Source organism: Notolabrus celidotus, chromosome 13 (assembly GCF_009762535.1).
Source record: "Notolabrus celidotus isolate fNotCel1 chromosome 13, fNotCel1.pri, whole genome shotgun sequence".
In the NCBI taxonomy this organism is placed as follows: domain Eukaryota; kingdom Metazoa; phylum Chordata; class Actinopteri; order Labriformes; family Labridae; genus Notolabrus; species Notolabrus celidotus.
Window position 1 is genome coordinate 3,561,680 of NC_048284.1, and position 21,790 is coordinate 3,583,469.

Consider the following 21,790-nt stretch of genomic DNA (forward strand, 5'->3'; position numbering starts at 1 on the left):
AGAATGTCTGAATAAATCGTATCTTATTGAAATGATTGAGGTCTGCTTCTACAATATAAAGTCCCCAATCTTCAAAGGTTAAAACTTGCATTATTCATTTGAATGTTTCACCCTAAGTGGTTAGAACCGCCGGCTTCAGTAGAGGGTTTTTGGGTCACCAGTAACTGGATATCAGTAGGGACATGTCTCTACCTTCCCTTCCTAATTCCTAAGTCTTTCCATTGTGCATCTTTAATTTAGCATCCAACCAATAAAAATGTGAAACTTGGTTATGGATATTAAACTCTTAGATTTGGGGTTCCAACAAAGTGGCAGCTTCCAGCGCTGAAAAATGAAGCAAATTCAGAAGTGCAAAAAAACTGCAGTTCCCCAAGTGACCACTGGAGGCTGGCTCCAAAAGATGAGAAACCCTATGAGTGTTCATTCACATCAATTCACATGTTTTCGTAGCATTTAACGTGTTTAAAGCCAGGTCCAAAATATAAGTTATGCTTTAATCCTAAAACTGTATCAGGTATGATTTTTGGGGGGTTTGGTTAAACAAGTCCTTTTATAGCTTTGTTTGGGGGCGTGGCTAGTTTGACTGACATGTGGGTACACTGTAGCTGTTTGCACCTTTTTAAATTAGGAGCAAGTCAGTTGGAGTCAGCTTTTCCAACATGGCGACGGACAAGAAAGTTCCCATTCATCAAAGGTTAAAACTTGCATTATTCATTTGAACGTTTCACCCTAAGTGGTTAGAACCGCCGGCTTCAGCCGAGGGTTTTTGGGTCACCAGTAACTGGATATCAGTAGGAAGATGTCTCTACCTTCCCTTCCTAATTCCTAAGTCTTTCCATTGTGCATCTTTAATTTAGAATCCAACCAATGAAAATGTGAAACTTGGTTATGGAGATTAAACTCTTAGATTCGGGGTTCCAACAAAGTGGCAGCTTTCAGCGCTGAAAAATGAAGCAAATACAGACGTGCGAAAAGACTGCAGTTCCCCTAGTGTCCACTGGAGGCTGGCTCCAAAAGATGAGAAACCCTATGAGTGTTAATTCACATGTCTTCGTAGCATTTAACGTGTTTAAAGCCAGGTCCAAAATAAAAAGTTATGCTCTATTCCTAAAAACTGTATCAGGTATGATTTTTGGGGGGTTTGGTTAAACAAGTCCTTTTATAGCTTTGTTTGGGGGCGTGGCTAGTTTGACTGACAGGTGGGTACACTGTAACTGTTTGCACGTTTTTAAATTAGGAGCAAGTCAGTTGGAGTCAGCTTTTCCTACATGGCGACGGACAAGAAAGTTCCCAATCATCAAAGGTTAAAACTTGCATTATTCATTTGAACGTTTCACCCTAAGTGGTTGGAACCGCCGGCTTCAGTCGAGGGTTTTTGGGTCACCAGTAACCGGATATCAGTAGGGACATGTCTCTACCTTCCCTTCCTAATTCCTAAGTCTTTCCATTGTGCATCTTTAATTTAGAATCCAACCAATGAAAATGTTAAACTTGGTTATGGAGATTAAACTCTTAGATTTGGGGTTCCAACAAAGTGGCAGCTTTCAGCGCTGAAAAATGAAGCAAACTCAGAAGTGCAAAAAAATGCAGTTCCTCTAGTGTCCACTGGAGGCTGGCTCCCAAAGACGAGGAAACACTTTGACTGTTAATACACGTTTTCGTAGCATTTAACGTGTTTAAAGCCAGGTCCAAAATATAAGTTATGCTTTAATCCTAAAACTGTATCAGGTATGATTTTTGGGGGGTTTGGTTAAACAAGTCCTTTTATAGCTTTGTTTGGGGGCATGGCTAGTTTGACTGACAGGTGGGTACACTGTAACTGTTTGCACGTTTTTAAATTAGGAGCAAGTGAGTTGGAGTCAGGTTTTCCAACATGGCGACGGACAAGAAAGTTCCCAATCATCAAAGGTTAAAACTTGCATTATTCATTTGAATGTTTCACCCTAAGTGGTTAGAACCGCCGGCTTCAGTCGAAGGTTTTTGGGTCACCAGTAACTGGATATCAGTAGGGACATGTCTCTACCTTCCCTTCCTAATTCCTAAGTCTTTCCATTGTGCATCTTTAATTTAGAATCCAACCAATGAAAATGTGAAACTTGGTTATGGAGATTAAACTCTTAGATTTGGGGTTTCAACAAAGTGGCAGCTTTCAGCGCTGAAAAATGATCAAACTCAGAAGTGCAAAACAACTGCAGTTCCCCTAGTGTCCACTGGAGGCTGGCTCCGAAAGACGAGGAAACACTTTGACTGTTAATACACGTTTTCGTAGCATTTAACGTGTTTAAAGCCAGGTCAAAAATATAAGTTATGCTTTAATCCTAAAACTGTATCAGGTATGATTTTTGGGGGGCTTCGGTTAAACAAGTCCTTTTATAGCTTTGTTTGGGGGCGTGGCTAGTTTGACTGACAGGTGGGTACACTGTAACTGTTTGCACGTTTTTAAATTAGGAGCAAGTCAGTTAGAGTCAGCTTTTCCAACATGGCGACGGACAAGAAAGTTCCCATTCATCAAAGGTTAAAACTTGCATTATTCATTTGAACGTTTCACCCTAAGTGGTTAGAACCGCCGGCTTCAGTCGAGGGTTTTTGGGTCACCAGTAACTGGATATCAGTAGGGACATGTCTCTACCTTCCCTTCCTAATTCCTAAGTCTTTCCATTGTGCATCTTTAATTTAGAATCCAACCAATGAAAATGTGAAACTTGGTTATGGAGATTAAACTCTTAGATTGGGGGTTCCAACAAAGTGGCAGCTTCCAGCGCTGAAAAATGAAGCCAATACAGAAGTGCAAAACAACTGCAGTTCCCCTAGTGTCCAATGGAGGCTGGCTCCAAAAGACGAGGAAACACTTTGACTGTTAATACACGTTTTCGTAGCATTTAACGTGTTTTAAAGCCAGGTCCAAAATAAAAAGTAATGCTTTAATCCTAAAACTGTATCAGGTATGATTTTTGGGGGGTTTGGTTAAACAAGTCCTTTTATAGCTTTGTTTAGGGGCGTGGCTAGTTTCACTGACAGGTGGGTACGCTGTAGCTGTTTGCACGTTTTTAAATTAGGAGCAAGTCAGTTGGAGTCAGCTTTTCCAACATGGCGACGGACAAGAAAGTTCCCAATCATCAAAGGTTAAAACTTGCATTATTCATTTGAATGTTTCACCCTAAGTGGTTAGAACCGCCGGCTTCAGTCAAGGGTTTTTGGGTCACCAGTAACTGGATATCAGTAGGGACATGTCTCTACCTTCCCTTACTAATTCCTAAGTCTTTCCATTGTGCATCTTTAATTTAGAATCCAACCAATGAAAATGTGAAACTTGGTTATGGAGATTAAACTCTTAGATTTGGGGTTCCAACAAAGTGGCAGCTTTCAGCGCTAAAAAATGAAGCCAATACAGAAGTGCAAAACAACTGCAGTTCCCCTAGTGTCCAATGGAGGCTGGCTCCAAAAGACGAGGAAACCCTATGAGTGATCACATTCATTTACATGCATTACAGATTAATTCAAGTTTTCATAGAATTTAAGGTGTTTATAGCCAGGTACAAAAAGAAAGAAAGACTGTGTCAGGTATTCTATTTTGGGGGGTTTGGTTACAGGGGGCGTGGCTGATCTGACTGACAGGTGAGAAAGTTGTAGCTGATTGCCAGGCAGCAACTCCGCCTCCAGGAGCAAGTCAGTTGGAGTCAGCTTTTCCAACATGGCGACCATCATCTAAAGGCTTCATAATGCATATTGGTGACGTCACTGAGACGAACGCTGTAGCGTAGCTGGAGACGATGACTATTGTGTCCCTACTGCAAACAAACCGCTCAATTTGAAGGTGTGTTAGGACTATTTTTACAGTCTATGGTTCCAACAAACTATTCCTTTGACTCATCTGCTGGTCACAGTTACTCTAACGGCCGAATTCCACCAGATCCGTGTCCGGTCCGTCACCAATCCGTCACGGCACCGGAGCTGATAAGTTTCTATTCTAGCCAATGTGTTAACTTCCACTGGATCCACTCCGTTGCATTCCGGTTGCGTCTCTATCTTTTGCCAGATGCCCACCGGATTCAAAAACGCAACCGGTGGGTGTTGACGGACGAGAGAGCACGGAGCTGGACCGCCGCCAATCGGAGACGGACAGGACACGGATCTGGTGGAAGTCCTGTGTAATTGTTCCCCTAGCTCAGAGTAGCATCCTTTGTTTGCCTGTTGAGTCCATCAAACTTTCCAACACCTACAAACTCAACATTGAGAACGACGACGAAGAAAAGCAGGAAACTCTTCAATTTGAGGGGCCGAAAACTGCAAAGTGTTGACATCTTTGCTTAAAAAAACAACCAACATGATCAATAAGTCTGGAGTTTTAGATTCTTACCATGGAGTAATTGGCTTTTGTTTGAAGCTCTACACATTTAGGGTCACAACCTGATAATCTGAAGGTCTAAATTAATTGTCCTAACACCTTCAGCTGTGACTGTAGTTCTCTGAAAATGAACATTTATCACGCTGTCACCACGAGGAACACGCGGCCCTGAGCCCGCGATGTGTCAACCTAGAAATGATCACCTTTGTAAATCCCACAAGGCGATCTTTAGTGAGTCAAAACAGGATTTTCAGGCGCATTACATAAAGTGAGTTTAGTTAAAATAGCCCTCTCTCTCCTGGGAGAACGTCACTGTCTAACCACAAGCAGTCCTGTCCCAGTGTGTGTGTGTGTCTGTGTGTGTGTGTGTGAGTGAGGACAGTGGTTAAAGCTGTTTTTAGAGCCGGTTCACTGGTCCATCTGTCTGTCTGGCAGAGTGATTAGGTAATGCCTGAGTCACACTCTGAGCAGCCTGTGTTTGTTTCACTTAACATGTCTTTTTGTGAGTGTAAACATGTCAGCGTGACACTTTCCAACAACATATGGCGCCCTGTCCCCGAGCTGATGTGGATTCAAAAGGAGGAAAGAAGCGTCGCTATCTCCTGAGGGGTAAAAACAATCTTCATATCGTGGTTCTGAATGTATTCTCCTCTGAAAAATGAGCGAGTCTGGCAGTGATAACATCTCCAGGACACCTCCGGCAGCCGCTCCCTCCACCCCCCTCCCTGCAGATTTCTCCGGCTCCGTCACACTGGATAAGGAGCAGGCAGTGAACTGTGATTTTCAGGTCGCTCTGCAGATTTTCTCAGAGGTTCACGTCAGGTTTTCGTTAAGCCTCACACTTGTTCTGAGGCCGGTCCGGGGCTGTGTGTGTTTGGCTGTGAGATTTGGGTCACTGTCATTTGGAAAAGGTGAATCTCTGCATGGTGTCCCGTTCTCTCCGGGAGCAGGTTTTTAAATTCGGCTCTGTTTACCTTTTCCTCCTTTTTCCAGGTTCCTTTAGTTCCTTCTGCTGCTGTGAGGTGCCTCTTTAAATCCCATCAGGGGAGGTTTGAGCCAGGTGATGTGTGCTGTGAGCTTCTGCCTGGTTTGGTTCTGATTAGCCCCAACCAATCAGAAGACAGGGACTTATTGATCTCTTGATGTCATTTCTAGCTTGTAAAAACACTCAAAAAGTCACTACTATGTCCGATTAAGAGTTCAGGAAGTCAAACTACCAGCATAAAAAGCTGCATAAATCTCATCCACACTGATTATTTGTTCTTTCTACTTTATATTAATGCAGCTGTCATGGAAAAATATACATGCAACTTTAATTATAATACAAAACTGACATACTATGCACACAAAAAGCTTGAATGGACAAGTTTTAGTTGAAGTTCCTGGGGTAGGTGTCAGACAAAGTGAATTACAGAGCTTCAAATTGACTGATATGATGGATATTTCCAGCAGGAAGTGATCCCTACAGATGCACACACATGACAAAATCAGCAGAGAGATAAGAGACTGGATTCGGCCCACATGTGGCACCAAAACTGATAAAACTGAAAGTTCCTCACAGGAGCTTTAAGGTGACAAACAGCATGGATATAACACAGGTTCTGCAAAAGTAGGATAGGTCCAGGTGGCTGTTCTTTGATCACTTTGCAGGTAAGGAACCAGATGTTGAGACTGTGCACTGGCATGGTTACTCATTGGTGCTACATCCGACATCCGACCACCCTCATGTCAACAGCAAATTCTCAGAAACACTGGAGACCACTCAAATCGTACTGTAGCTCCTTCTAAAATAAGTAGCATTGTGACATCTGTGCTATTCCAATGTGTGATAAATCTACAATTATTAGAGGTAGGGGTGGTAACCTTTGCTAGTTGCTTTAACAAATTGTTGATATTTTCATGACTGTAAAGCAGGTGGAGGTCTTTTAAATGTACCCAGGGTCAAATCTAGGTCCGGTGAAGAAGCCTTTAGTTACTGTGGTCCATCTTTTTGGAACAAACTGCCTGCTGCCCTCAGGTCCATAACAACTGTCTCCACTTTAAAAAAAAGACTGAAAACATATTTATTTTCTAAAGCGTATGAATGATTTAATGAGTGATGTGACTGGATGCATGTGCAGCAACATTTGCTGTTTGTCTGATTGCTGTGTCTGATGTTTGTTGCATCTTTTTTTTTCTGTTTTTATTTATTCTATTTGTAAAAATGTCTTTATGTTATTAATTCTCGATTTAAAGGTGACATATCATGCAAAATTGACTTTTTAATGGTTCTCTACCTGAAATATGTTTCCCTGGCATGTCTATAAACCCCCCGAGAATGAAAAGAATCCACTCTGCCCCTGTTCTGATTTCTCCACCTTTCTGTAAATGTGTGTGAAACGAGCCGTTTCAGACTTCAGTGTTTTTGTTACGTAACAACAATATCCGATCTGTCACGGAGTCAGAGCTCGGAGCTTGTTCAGCCCATAGACTGTATAAAATAATACTGAATCCCCCCTCCGTTTTTCATTCCCTGCACAAATGTGTGCTAACAAGGAGCTTAGGAGGGAGGCATGCTAGTTGTAGGCTGTCTTAATAAACACAAAGGTCGGTTTTACTCCCCACGTCTGCAGATTTGAAGATCTAGTGGATGATTTTTATTTATCATGGATAAGTGCTAGAGCTAGTTAGCATAGCTACATGTCGTAGCTGTAGCTGTGTACCAAGACACACGTCTACATACCGACAAATAAAACAACAAGAAACACTAAATCTGTGACCAATCCTTCAGAAAGGTCCTGCTGTAGAGATCGGTTTTACTCCCCACGTCTGCAGATTTGAAGATCTAGTGGATGATTTTTATTTATCATGGATAAGTGCTAGCGCTAGTTAGCATAGCCACATAGCTACATGTTCGTAGCTGTGTACCAAGACACACGTCGACATACTGATAAATAAAACAACAAGAAACACTAAATCTGTGACCAATTGTTCAGAAAGGTCCTGCTGCAGGCGCCTCTCCGTCAGGATCAGATTCTGGATCAGATTCAGAGGGTTGAAGTAACGTGATCTCTGAGCAGCCGTGTATATTCAGCCAACATGTAAACATTAGATCAACGTGCTGGAGAGCCGAGGCACATCCACTTCCTGAGGGGGCGTGGTCAGAGAGAAAACAGAGTGTTCTGAGGAGGGCTGAAGAAGAGGGTTCTTCAGGCAGACCAAAATCTGATTTCAAAGTGTTTTTTGGAGCATAAACTTTAAAGACATGTTTTGGGGACCTCTTAGACCAATATATATTGATGAAAAAAGCGTGATATGTCACCTTTAAAGCACATTGAACGTACGTGTAATGAAATGTGCTTTATAAATAAAATTGCTATCGTAGGCCCAAACTGCTGGATATACACTACCAGTCAAAAGTTTGGACACACCTTCTCATTCAATGGTTTTTAATTATTTGACATTGTAGGTTAATACTGAAGACATCATAAATATGAAATAATCTGGTTTTGCCATAATATGGATTACAGTAGTAGTAACTAGATGTTACACCACCAGTCATAAATTAGCAAGGACTTTCTGAATACTGATGATCTTAAAGGCATCTAACATAAATGTCAGGTATCTGCAAAGTTATCAAATCAGTATTGCTTAAGTTTCTGTAATGGTAGCTTGATCAATGAGGCCTTAAGTCTAGTTACAAAAAGTATCTGGTTTCAGTTGTATCTTTGGCTTTAGTGTTGTATTTGAGGTCATATTGCATGTGCTGCATCATCCACATGAGCGCAGATGAGAAAAAAGTCTTCATTCTAACTCATAAAAGTTAAAGACAACTAAAGCATGTTATGTCTTTTGCTCAGAAGCTGTTCCTGTAAAGCTGTTGTGATATAACTGTCTGATTGGTTAGAGGTTGCATGGATGTTAGTCTCACAGCAAGTCCTCCAATCTGCACTGAGAAGTCCTCAAGCTTTTATAAGGGAGTCATCAAGCCCTAAATAACTCCCTGAGACTAAAGAGCTTCTCCTCCAGGTGATGCATCTTGATAGATGACCGGCTGTAGGAACCTCTTGTGCTGTTAAACCTCCCTCTAGCTCATATTGAATCACGTTGTGTACTTTAACAGCATGTTTAAACCCTTCCCTCAATCCTGGAGACTTTGAGTTGAGCATACCTGAGTCTGGCCTCCCATCGCTGCTCATGAACTCCTGCATCCGTTTCTCCAGTTTCTGCTGGCGCCTCCTCTTCATCACCACCTCCGGGTTGGAGATAGTCCGCGTGAAGCTGGTTTCTGGCATGTCCTTGTACACCTCTGCAGCCAGACGACTGTTTTCACTACAAAACACACAATGAGAGAATGATGAACGAGCGGGAGACGACAGAATAAGTGGAAAAATACTAATAAAAAGAAGAAGACAGATGGAGGAACAGAAAGGTCAGAGTTTAAAACACTATTCTTTCCTCTTCTGTGCTTTTCTTGGCGTTAAAAAAAAAGCTAAGTCCCCCTCCAAGGACTGAGAGGATGTAAGAGCAGGACAGTAAGATGGATGACTGCGAGTGTGGAGGTGTGCGTTTGTGTTACCCGTCCTCCCTGTTGAGCCCCTGCTCGTCTCCATCAGGGATCCGGGCGAACTCCTTCTCTCTCTTCTTTTCCTTCTTCTTCTCCTTCTTGGACAAAGTTCTCTTGAAGTTCTGGATCACTCCGTCCTTCTCCTTCTCCGGACCATTACTCTGACTCTTCTGGTAGAAAAGGGAAGAACAGTGAATGAGGCTCTTAGAGGAACCGAGGGGACACTCCCACAGATTGTAATAAAGAAAATAATACTTTAAACATTAAAGGTGACATATCACGCTTTTTTCATCAATATATATTGGTCTAAGAGGTCCCCAAAACATGTCTTTAAAGTTTATGCTCAAAAAAACACTTCAGACACAAATCAGATTTTGGCATGCCTGAAAAGTCCTCTTCTTCAGTCCTCCTCAGAACACTCTGTTTTCTCTCTGACCACGCCCCCTCCGGAAGTGGATGTGCCTCGGCTCTCCAGCACGTTGATCTAATGTTTACATGTTGGCTGAATATACACGGCTGCTCAGAGATCACGTTACTTCAACCCTCTGAATCTGATCCTGACGGAGAGGCGCCTGTAGCAGGACCTTTCTGAAGGATTGGTCATAGATTTAGTGTTTCTTGTTGTTTTATTTATCAGTATGTAGACGTGTGTCTTGGTACACAGCTACGAACATGTAGCTATGTGGCTATGCTAACTATCGCTAGCACTTATCCATGATAAATAAAAATCATCCACTAGATCTTCAAATCTGCAGACGTGGGGAGTAAAACCGACCTCTACCAGAAAGGCAGCAGGACCTTTTATGAAGGATTGGTCACAGATTTAGTGTTTCTTGTTGTTTTATTTGTCAGTATGTCGACGTGTGTCTTGGTACACAGCTACAGCTAGGACATGTAGCTATGTAGCTATGCTAACTAGCGCTAGCACTTATCCATGATAAATAAAAATCCTCCACTAGATCTTCAAATCTGCAGACGTGGGGAGTAAAACCGACCTTTGTGTTTATTAAGACAGCCTACAACTACAGCTGAACAAGCTCCGAGCTCTGTCTCCGTGACAGACCGGATATTGTTGTTACGTAACAAAAACACGGAAGTCTGAAACGGCTCGTTTCACACACATTTACAGAAAGGTGTAGAAATCAAAACAGGGGCAGAATGGATTTTTTTCATTCTCGGGGGGTTTGTAGACAGGGACACATATTTCAGGTAAAGAACCATTAGAAAGTCAATTTTGCATGATATGTCACCTTTAACATTAAATAAAACAAATACAGATACAGGTTTTTGACTAGTTTAAAGCATTATTGGTACATATGTAATTGTATAGTAATAGTGATGATTGTCATTCAATAGTGGGCTTTTTGACAATGCAAGGAATAAATAAATCCAGAGGCATCCACAATATGTTAAAGCTAAATTTCAAACTTTTTGAAGGGCTGTAAAAATACCACTGAAGGTTAAATATGATGCCATGCCAAAAGAGACTTCATGCCACATCATTGCCAGTATCTGCCTTTGATACTCGCTTGCTCAAGGCAAACCGGTCATGTGATCACTGATTGACCTTTGTATACATCAGTCTTCTAGATATATGTGTTAATGTGACACTGTTGTGAAGCTTTGTATTGTTTTTAGATGTTTCAATGTTGTCTTACTAAACTACAGCCTAAACTTTGCAGTCGTGTATCTTGGGGTATTCCAGTCGATGCAATGATCCGATAGATTAAAAAATGTGGTTTATAAGTATACTATTATGTAATGGTAGGAAATACTGCAGAGCTGGTGCAAAGTCATCAGCTTTACTGTAAAGTCAAGGCGTTTGGACCGGTGGACCCAGGGTCTAAATTTAGTTCAGGGGTAGACAATCTCCTCCCTGAAAAGCACCTGCTAGGGGGGTAGTACTTTTCAAAGGTCCCAGGACTTTCGGGGGGCAGGGCCTGCAATGCTGAACGTGTCTGATTGGTCGATTGACCCTCCGTCCACAATAACATCACACACATCTGTGAATCACTTGATTTCTCTTCAAAAAAAAATTTGTCCATTTTTTTTTTTTCAAAGTTTTTTTTTTTCCAAATTCTTTTTTTTTTCAAATTTTTTTTTTTTAATTTTTTCATGTCAAAATGTTTTTTTTCAAAAATTTTCATGTCAATTTTTTTTTTTTTTTTTTTCAAATATTTCAACTTTTTTTTGTCAAAAAAAAATTTTTGTCAATTTTTTTTTTTCAAATTTTTCCAAAAACCATTCAGAGTCATTGTTTTTTCCATCTGTGATTTTCTTGATTTCTCTTTCTTTCATTAGTTTTTATTTGTTCTATCTTTTTTGTATGTGTGTGTACTTTTCAAAAGAAGAAGCTGTGATTCTCTTGATTTAGCAGCTTGTAACAGTAGTCTTCTCTCAGCCCACCGTGAATGCGTCTCTCCTCCCGGTGTTCCGGTTTTAAAAGTGACCCTGTAAACTGGAGACCTTCAGCTGAACGTGTCAGTGTTTGTGGAGTTTACACAGCTGTTGAAACACAGAGGGAGTTCCTGGGAATGCAAACTAGTTTAGTTTTTATTAAGATTTCAAAATATCCTCATCAGATATTTAATGATCGTCTAAAGACGTTTATGAGGGATGCATCCGGCTGAGAGTCTCCAGTTAACAGGGTCGCTGTTTAAACCAAAACACCGGGCGATCTCTGCCACGGCTTTTTGAGTTCAAAAGGATTTTAAAGCCGTGTTGAAACGTCTTTGCTACTGGCGCTTATCTCCTCTCACGTGTTGATTCAGTGAATCCATCTGTGATGAAATATAGCACCATCTAAAACTCTTGGCGACAGAGTCTACATCAGAAAAACATATATAGTATAAAATTATCGCTACTATATATGATGGGAAACCTTCAGGTGTTTAATAATTGAATAGATTGTATCAAATCTTTAAGAAAGCTACAGCTGCTTAATGAGATGAAACTGAGGAATGAGCTCAAACAGAAGTAATCATATGGTAACCATAAGGCGTGTTGGTGCTGTGTTCATCTTCTACAACTGATCAATAATAGTACAACTGTCCTGAAACTTGGTGTTATTTTCTTCTACACATGATGGATGACCTGATGAGTCTGCTCACAAGTACACCGACTGGTTAACAGACAAACAAGTGAACAACAAACAAGTAAACAGACGTGAACAGACGGAGCAGCTGACCTTGGGGAGGATGTCGTTCTCGTTCTTCAGGACAAAGCGTCCTTCTCTGTCGTCTTTGTTCCAGTTCAGCTGAACTACGAGAGGCTTCTCGTCCAGGTCCAGCTGACGCTCTTCTAACACACACACACACACAGACACACACATCAGTTCATCTCAGAGTCGGCTTCCTCAGATCATCAGTATTCCTCTCTTTAAAACATGTTCACTCATATCGGCTCGGCTTTGTATTCACGGGACTCACCGCCGCTGACGTGGACCTCGTACAGGGAGTACTTCGGCGAGGAGAGCATCCTCATGTCGGGTCTGAACTTCTCCGCTAACGTCTCGATGACATCCTGTGTGGTCGCCGTGCTTGACACTCTGATGCACTTGGTGGCGAAGTTACCGGCGACCCGGTCCTGGAAGTAGAAGCGCATCACGCCATGGAACTCCAAGTCCTGGAGAGACACGGGGAGAAAAGGGTTTGATTAAACTTGATGGAAGAAATTCAATACGTGAATGATTTTATGCGAACTGGAGCCTGTTAACTCTCTGCACTGATGGCTTTACAGATGAAAGTTCATGTATTTAAAAGCTTCATGATAAAGCTTTGAATCATTTCTATTAACTCAGCTCTGAAAGCCTCTTTTGTTGGAGGCAAATTGTAATTTTCCTCGATAATTTGCACCAAATGACTCGCCTCTTTCCAGGAAACCTCTCCACTTCCTGTCTTGAGGAGTGAAGCGTAGCCGTTGATTGGGTTTGAGATTTCCTCTCTCACCATATGTGCTCTCTCTCTTTCCACACACACTCAAAACACAGGCCGTGGCACGCTGGAATAGACACCCGGGGGGGTATCGAGACCGTATGCAGGTGCAAATTTATCACCTACATATTGACATTTCCCCTCAGCACGGTCTACCATAGAACAAGGACTCTTAAACACATACACACCCAGAGAACATCGTACATAACACGGTGCTGACACAGCAGCTGTAGTTTGCAGCTGTGTGTGTGTGTGTGTGAATTTCATTAAGGTTCAGGGGTGGAAATGGCCTCATATTTCATTTCCAGTGCCATTAAAAGTGTCTTAGAAAGCCTTAGATCTCTGTAGGAGCTTGTAGACGTGAGACGGCCAGCGTGTGCTATTCCTCTAGAATCAGAGCTAACAGAGGACGTAATCTCGCTCTCAGCTGAAAACTAATTTTAAGTGGGACAGAAACAGCCCCTGTGCTGCCGCAGAGAGGTCAAACTGAGTGCTTTAATATCACAGTAGAAGCTACAACATGACTGTTCAGAGATGAGGTACTTGGTGTGGGAATACATACACACATCTCTACCGTTAGAGACGCAAACTAGAATACAAAGCTTAGAGCAGGGTGGTTTAATTGATTGAAATCATATTATTAGGCTGTTTGTATCCAAAGAGGGTGATGGGCACTGAAGATTTATCAAATTGTCAGTACCACAAGAGACTAAACCAAGCGGCAACCTCAAGCCGCGAAAAAGGAAGTCAATGTGGAAGTGCTAAAAACTGCAGTTCCTCAAGCGTCCACTTGAGGCTCGCTCCAGAAGTACCAGACACTACATAAACACCCATTCAAACAACACGGTCTGAATAGCTCATTTCTCTATCAGCACGCACTGTACAGGAGGAGAGTTTTTCATGACTCAGCAGTTTTGAAGATATCAAAATTACATGTTTTGCCCAAATAAGGACATAGCTGACATGATTGACAGGCGGGAACCCTGAAGCTGTTTGCGAGGAGGCTCAAAGCCCGCCTCTGTACCTCACACTAGCTCAACAGACATTAGGTTGAGTCATTTCCAATATGGCACCCACTGACGATCGGATTCAGAAACAGATGGGTGATGTCACAGATACTGTGCCCATTTTTTATGCAGTCTATGTTCGTTTCAAGATATTAAGGTTGCACGTTCTGCATAATAAGGCGTAATAAGGGGGCGTGGCCAACTTGATTGACACTAGGAGGCTTATGGCTGCCTCATCTTCATCCTTTGTCTGTAGATTAACCATAAGCTAGGGTTCCAATATGATGACTAACGTTGGGTATTCAAACAAATGCGAAATGTTACTGAGACTACTAGTATGTCCATATATTACACGGTCAATGGTATGTTCTAGTGCTGCACAATATATCTAAAATTCACCGTCATTGGGAAATGAACATGCATGATATACATATTGAAAAGGCTGCTTGGACTGCAATATATTGTACTCCATGTGTTATGCATTCACCCTCTGCATGACAATGTATTTGGCCAATCAGATGGAGCCCTACTGCCCTATATGCCCATCCCCTACGCCCACGACGATAAATCTGCGTCAACGTCTCATTTTTTCATGACGAAAACGAGACTATGACGAGCTAAACAGTCTATGGTATGCACCCAAGACAAAACACACAACAAAGCCAAGATGGCGACATGCATGTGTGTCTGGATATTTTCTTACTTTGATGCCTTAATGTCGTGCATCGAAAGCAACACATTTGTCAGGTTGCACAAAGTTTAATGGCTCTAAAAGTCTTCTTTCTTCATTACTTGCTTCAAAAATAAATCAAGGTGTCGTCTGCAAAGAAGCTGAACTTGTGGCTTCAGATCTGCAGAGAACAAACTGATGAGTGAAGTTTTATTCAGTTTATAATACCCATCCCCTGGAGCTGCACTGAAGTTTTAAAAAACAAGTGTAACTGTGGGTTTTTGGAGGGGTTTTCCTCACGAGATGAAAATGTTTTCATGTATTTAACTGAGTCTCAGTATTGATGTAAGAAGAGGGTGTTGTGGCTCGTAAAGCTGCTGTGGGAAAGACCCTGAATGTGGTTCTTTCAGCGACGCACGAGGAGCGGTTATGAGTTTGATTGTAAAGACAGGCATCCCTGAGAGGTAGTGGACTGATCGAGTGGATGTGTGTGTGTGTGTGTGTTTGAGGGGTGTGTGAGCGAGGTGATTTAAGGCAACTGTGATTTGAACCAGATTAATGCAGCACGGTTTAAAGTCTGCTCATGTCTCACACATTCACACAGTTAAGAGGAGATTTAAGAGGATGTGAGGGACGGCTGATTCATAAATTTGGATAAACAGGGTGTTAGAAAAAAGGGGGGAGGAGACTGACGTTGTGTTTTTGCATAAAAGACAACACCCTCCCATGTTTTCCTCCCCCCCTCTTTCTCCCATCTTTGATAGAGAAACAGTAGGCAGAGTGGAAGCACCGAGTGCAGTTTCGATAGGGGAAGGGTGGAGCCGGGAATGTGTGTGTGTGTGTGTGTGTGTGTGTGTGTGTGTGTGTGTGTGTGTGTGTGTGTGTGTGTGTGTGTGTGTGTGTGTGTGTGTGTGTGTGTGTGTGTGTGTGTGTGTGTGTGCGTGTGTGAGAGAGAGAGAGAGAGTTGTGATTTACTGCTGGAATGTGGGTCATTGAGGGCTGCTGTTGTCAAGCTTGCGTAACTGTTGGTAACTGTTACTGTGGAGACACAAGAGTCCGCTCTGGGTTCAAACAAAGCCCAGCAAAGAGACAGCAGTGGATAATTAACACGCTGCCCAGTACAACCACAGTCTCCAGTTTGAGCACTGGGAACGGACGCCGCAAGGAGTTCAAGTCCATTGCAACTGTCATGCACCCCTTTAAGTCCAGGAAATGGTACGGTCCTGCAGGGCCACACCACCCAGAGTATGGTCCATAGCCATACCCACATGCTCATGGCGATGGTCCAGTCTGATGCGCTTGTTTTTATATATTATAGACCACCGAGGTCTCCTTAGTTCAATGCCGTGGTCGAGTCCTACACTCCTGTCTAGTCTGAAAATGGTAGCGTCCCCTTACGTTTCTGCACCAAAGTCCTTTAATCCATCTCACATCCGGGACATGTGCCAATCCAGACTGACCAGAACTGCAAAAAACCTTCTGCAGACTAAAGTATTGAAAATTTCAGCACCTTATGTACACCTCTAACAGAGTCTAGTCCAACAAACCTCCAGACCAGGACAGGACAGGGTACACTCCTACAGAAGAATGGTCAACTCCACACCTGCCTGTCTCCAAGGACTAGTTTAACACCCACCCACCTATGTGCGGACTATAACCACCTCAAGGACTCCTTACTTGGACGCAATGGTCAAGTCCTTCACTCCTATCCATCCTGATGCCAGTCAAGTCCAAAATCTGATGTGTGGAGGCCAAAATCCAGTGCCAATCCACCATCATGGTCCAATCCTACACTTCCGTACCTCCAGATCGAAGTTCTGGACTACACACTGTCTATAAAACGTGGATGTAGTGACCTTTTTATGCCCAACAAAGGCAGCGGCCATATTGGAAATGATGATTCCACCTAACTTTTGTTCAACCTAAAAATAAGCAAACACATCAATCAATCAATCTTTATTTATACAGCACCAAATCACAACAAACTTTGTCCTCAGACTCTTTCCAAACAGAGCAGGTCTAGACTGTACTCTATGTTCTACCCCCCCAGGGGGTCCCGACCCACACTTTGGGAACCCCTGTTCTAGATGAAGACAGATGTGCAGCTCTTACTAAAATAATGAATGCTTGAGTTGAGTCCAGCACAACGCCTCCAGGACACATACACTCCCACAGACCCATAGCTCAAGACCAGGGTCAACTCCCACAACTCTGCAGATTTAACCATAAGTATTTCAAAAACATCACTTGTATGGAACCTCTTTGTCCAAAAACACATTCATTGGTACTCTAGGTGTTATTACTCCCATGTTTAGTTACAACAAACTGACTGCAACATGAACATTTTCCACCAGTGTTGCATAAAGTTCAGTTTTTGTCAAAGCACTGAAACCTCTTGGACAATAGGGACATCTCTCTCTCCTTTCTCCACACACTCCCCCTCCTTTATAAATAATGAATCACTCATTAAACAATCAACAACATTCTGACGATACAGGGCCGCCCAGGTGAATCATGGGAAGTGTTGTTTTATGGTCAGGAAGCAGGGAAACTTAATACATCAACAATTAACTCCAACAACCTCCTGCCTGAGGACACAGCTGGTCTGAAATGTGAGGGAGTGTGAGGGAGGAACTTCTCTCTGAGCTGGATGTACAACCAGATCCAGAGAACATAAAGAGCTGAGGCTTCATGCTTGTGATGTTAGCTCCACTTAACAAATAGGAAAATGTAAAACAGAGGAGGAGAAAAAGGCACAAGGGACAGATTCATTAGAACATTTAGGACACAAGCTTGACCTCGGGCGGCGTTTTTAGCTGCTTGTATAATTAAAGCTTATTTGAGCGTGTCAGCTAAACGCTCAAAAACTGCAAAATGTTCAAATGTTCGGGCGAAACAAGAACAAACTGTTCAGTTTATCCTCTGTGCAGCTTTCATTCTAATAATCCCTAACAGCTTTTTATTTCGCAAACAGCACACAGGCAGGGAGGAGATGCTAATGCAGCAATATGTCACCAAACAACAAACCGGGATGAGACCCGCCGCACGCCGTCTGTCACAGACTTCCAGCCGAGTCGAGGCGCTGAGGTATCAGCCGAGGTTTAGGGAAGGCTTTGAAGTTGGACTACTTCTGTCACAGTCAGAATGTGTTTATAAAGTGGATCAACATGTAGAGTGTGTGCAAACCGCTGCCTCCGAGTCGGAGTCTAATTAACTCAGGTTTGGAGCTACTACTTAAAGTGTTTATTGGGACGATATGTGAGCGCTGTAATCTTCCTCCTCCGCTCGCTGTGCAAGGAAGAGTCCCACACACACTTCAAGAGAGGGTAAGCGAAGGTATGTGAGGGATACCTGTGACTAAAGTTAAGAGGCAGGACTATTTATGACACGCGCAAAGTAGGGCAGCTCTGCAGATAGCTGTTATCGGTGAGATAAAACCTGAAGGAGACAGGAGAGGGAGAAAGTGTGTGTGTCTTTAAGTGTGAAGCTCAGGGGCTATATACTTCAGGTCTTAGTTGTCAATATTAGCCAGTATAAACCATCTTAAAGCTGAGTAAGTCGGGGTTAGGACACTTTGGGGTACAACGGATCGAACCCCTGACCTTCCTATTGAGAGACGACCCACTCTGCCACTGAGCCACACTCTTTGATAACACCCCAGAATACAAATCACCTATGTTTCACTCTATAGAAAATAATCTGTATAACAAAGCTGTGTAAATAAATGATTTTTAATTCAATAAAATCTTCTTTGAAACATTGTAGGGATAAACAGAAACTCCCACAATCAGAGACAAACTTGTGTCAAAGAAAAGTCTGTAGTTTGCGTCTCTTTTGAAACTTTCTCAGTATTGAAAATGTTTAAAACCATCAAAATTTAAACAAGCTTTAAACACTTAGACATAAGTTTCTTAATCACTGCATTATTATTTATTATTATGCATCATTAATATTTATTGTGTATTATTACGTATTATTCTTATTTATTATGACAAATCTATTTTATGATTTATTCTGAAAATTTGTTATTACTACTTTATTTTAGATTTATTCTAGATATTTATTCTTATTACTTATTTATTTAATTAGTTATTCTTATTTTTTATTGCTAATTTATTTAATTATTTATTCTTACTAATTTATTCTATATTTATTCTTATGTATTTCATATTATTTATCATTACTAATCTATTTTATTATTTATTCTTAATATTTAGTTATTACTTATTTTGGATTTATGGTTTTTATTTATTCTAATTCTTAATCTATTTTATTTTTTATTTATTATAACTAATTTGTTCTATGTTTTAGTCTTGCTCTTATTTATTATTCCTGAATTATTTTATTATGTATTATTACTTATTTATTCATATTATTCAATGTTTATATCACATTCTTATTTCATCTCCATCAAATCCTCTATAACACTGAGCAGAAGAAGAAGAAGAAGAAGAAGAAGAAGAAGAAGAAGAAGAAGAAGAAGACTCTGATTGAAGTGAGACTCTGCGGGGTAAGCACTCTGCGTGAGAGATAACCCTGACCCATCACCCTCTCTGACTAACACCTCAGAGTCAAAGGTCTGCCTGGGGAGAGGTCAAAGGTCGCTTCTGTGTTCTTATGAGAAAGTGACTGAACTTCACTCTCTGGCTGTAAAAAGCAGATCCCACCTGGTGCTTGTCTCTCATATGTCAGTGTGTGTGTGAGTGTGTGTGTGAGTGTGTGGATTATTCTCTAAGCTGACTGTAGTTTTCCTGCCTGTAAAACAGAGAATTCCTTTCCAGGCTGGATTGGATTTGGTCTACATTCCTGTTACCTTAGAGAGAGTGTTTTCTGAATATTACCTCTCGTACTCTCACCTCCTCCCTCTGCGTTTTCACTGAGTGACTTCACACCTCTGAACAGAGGAATGTCTGAGTGTAAACACACACAGGAAGGAACAGGAAACACTCTGCACCTCCCATTGAGAGAGTGTCCCATCAATCACTCTGCTGATAATGTACACGCTGCATTAAACCGCTCCACTGCTCTACCTTCTTATTGTCTGGAGACAGGAATAGATGGAGTTCAAGTTACACCCGTTTACCCGACAGCATGGCTTCTTTCAGACTCTCTGGTTATGCAATGAGTAACATCACTTGTTCAGTGTTTAATAAACCGGATCAGCCAATGAAAACAGTCACTCATGTGTCACCTATTACATATTTTGTCAACGCTACTGGTGCGTCCTCGCCCTTCTTTCTCTGTGCTCCAGTAACAGCTGAGTGAGCAGCAGAGCAGCGGTCAACGTTCCCCTAGAAAATGTGCAACAAGTGAGATTCAATTCACCGTACAACGAGAGGACGGAGGGGGAGATCTTTAAAGCTCCTGTGAGGAGTCTTTAACTGCTTATGAAATGAATAGTGATGCCTCAATATGACCAACAGAAGCAAACAGGACCATCAGTAATATGATGTGACTTATAAATTCTACTTTCAATGCCTGCAAAAGCAGCGAGGGGGGAAGTGTCGTCAAAAAACAAGATGTGCGTCTTTGTCCACAGGGGGCGCCAAAATCAACCCAAAACAAAAGCTCCTCACAGCAGCTTTAAAGAAACACCGAATACCCTGACCTTCTAGAAGTTGTTTTGTTTATAGTACTCGCAGATCAAGAAACAAACAAACAAACAAACGTGGTGGCAGAAGTGCGTTTAGCTAGGTGCTGATTTTTGATGGCGGATTAGAGACGCCAGACAGGAAGGACTACAGTCCAGCGATGGTATTAGGTAGTGGTGCAACGGATCATCGTTGATCCGTGATCCGTACGGATGCCTCTCCACGGTTCGGCGCGGACGTGGTCAGCGGATCGGCTGATGAAAAAAGTTGCACGTGTTCACGTGATGACCGCATGTTCAATCCACACTCACTCGTCAAGCACAGCGGTAGTCATGGCAAGTGAAGGAGCAGAGGAACTTGGAAAACCCTCCTGCATCTTGTAAGTCACATGTATGGAGAGGAACTTGAAAATGGGAGCATTTTGTGTTTCCCTGTGAAATACAGTGAATGCTGAATGTGATTGAGCCACGTTATGAAATTCCGTCGCGCATCCACTAGACCAGAGGCCGTCAATACGCGCCCCACGGACCGCATCCGGCCGCCTATTTGTGCCCCCGAACTGTTCTTCCTTCACTCTGTGTTTTGGTCGGATCACCGCGTGTTTACCGGGACTTGTCTCCATGCCAACGATACGCAGACAGGCTGTTACTGGGTCTCTTAGAGTCCACTGCTGCGAGTGCAATTTTTTACTTTCACTTTCGTTTATGGAGCAGTTTGCATATTGGCACTGTGCCAGCTGTAGGACTCTAGAATGCACGAAAACGGTGTGTTCAGTTTGCATCTCAAAGAAAAGTGGATGGTGAAAATCAGCAAATAAAACAAGAATGGAGTGAAACTTTTGAAGTTCCTCTGCTCCTTCACTTGCCATGCCATGAAATGCAGTGAAAGACGCAGGTCTGGGCCCACAGTACATTTTGAGTTGACTGCTGTTTTTATTTAATGGGAAAAAGTTTACAAATGTTTTACAAAATAAACGGAGGACACAGTTATATTTGTCTTTTTAATTTATTTATTTTTTTGCTGATCCGAAAAATGATCCGATCCGTGACTCAAGACCGTGATCCGATCCGAACCGTAAGTTTTTTGATCCGTTGCACCCCTAGTATTAGGATATGTTTTACTTCTCCTGTTTTCAATGAGACCCACGTTGCTTAGCCTCACATTTTTGGTCCTTTTTATGATAAATTAACTTCTTGAATTTATCCTTTCATCAAATATTACTTTCATTGTCGGCTATTTGAAGCTACAATGCCTGTAAGACTGAGCCAAAAAAAATAAAATGGTTATATATCATATCATAGGGATGGGCAATGATTTTTGAATATTTAAATATTTGTTCACTTTGTAAAAATCGAAAGAGTTACTTGAATAATTTCTCATTTTATAAGTACAACTTTTCACCGCTGCCTGGTTGTAATACGGTATTCCCGCCAGACGGTGGCTATAGAGCGCCTTTAGCAAACAGAAGAAGAATGCTAACGCGTTTAATAGCAAAAGAAGAAGAAAACATTAGCGGCAGTCTTATTTCAAGTTTAGCTACTATTTTTGTCGATATTTTTTACTGTAATGGGTAAAATATCCTGTTTTTAGATAATTTAACATAACATTCTGGAAGACATCTCATTAAAAGGACCACGCATATTAATTAACACTTTTGTAAATATGCCAGAGTTAGCCAAAAGGCTAGTTTACAGTCATG

The 21,790-nt window shown here is 41.9% G+C and overlaps 1 protein-coding gene across 15 annotated transcripts in view; it reads right to left on the reverse strand.

Moving 5' to 3' along the window:
- Positions 1–21,790, reverse strand: part of afdna (afadin, adherens junction formation factor a) — a 151,938-nt gene that overhangs the window by 89,504 nt on the left and 40,644 nt on the right. For 10 of the 15 annotated variants that reach the window (XM_034699047.1, XM_034699039.1, XM_034699038.1 and 7 more), the window contains exons 2-5: positions 12,320–12,515; positions 12,079–12,191; positions 8,904–9,061; positions 8,496–8,656 (exon numbers count right to left, since the gene is read on the reverse strand). In XM_034699047.1, coding sequence (XP_034554938.1) covers positions 8,496–8,656; positions 8,904–9,061; positions 12,079–12,191; positions 12,320–12,515 — 628 coding nt within the window. The remainder of the gene's footprint in view (positions 1–8,495; positions 8,657–8,903; positions 9,062–12,078; positions 12,192–12,319; positions 12,516–21,790) is intronic. The other 5 variants (XM_034699046.1, XM_034699036.1, XM_034699042.1 and 2 more) reach the window with 1 other exon arrangement.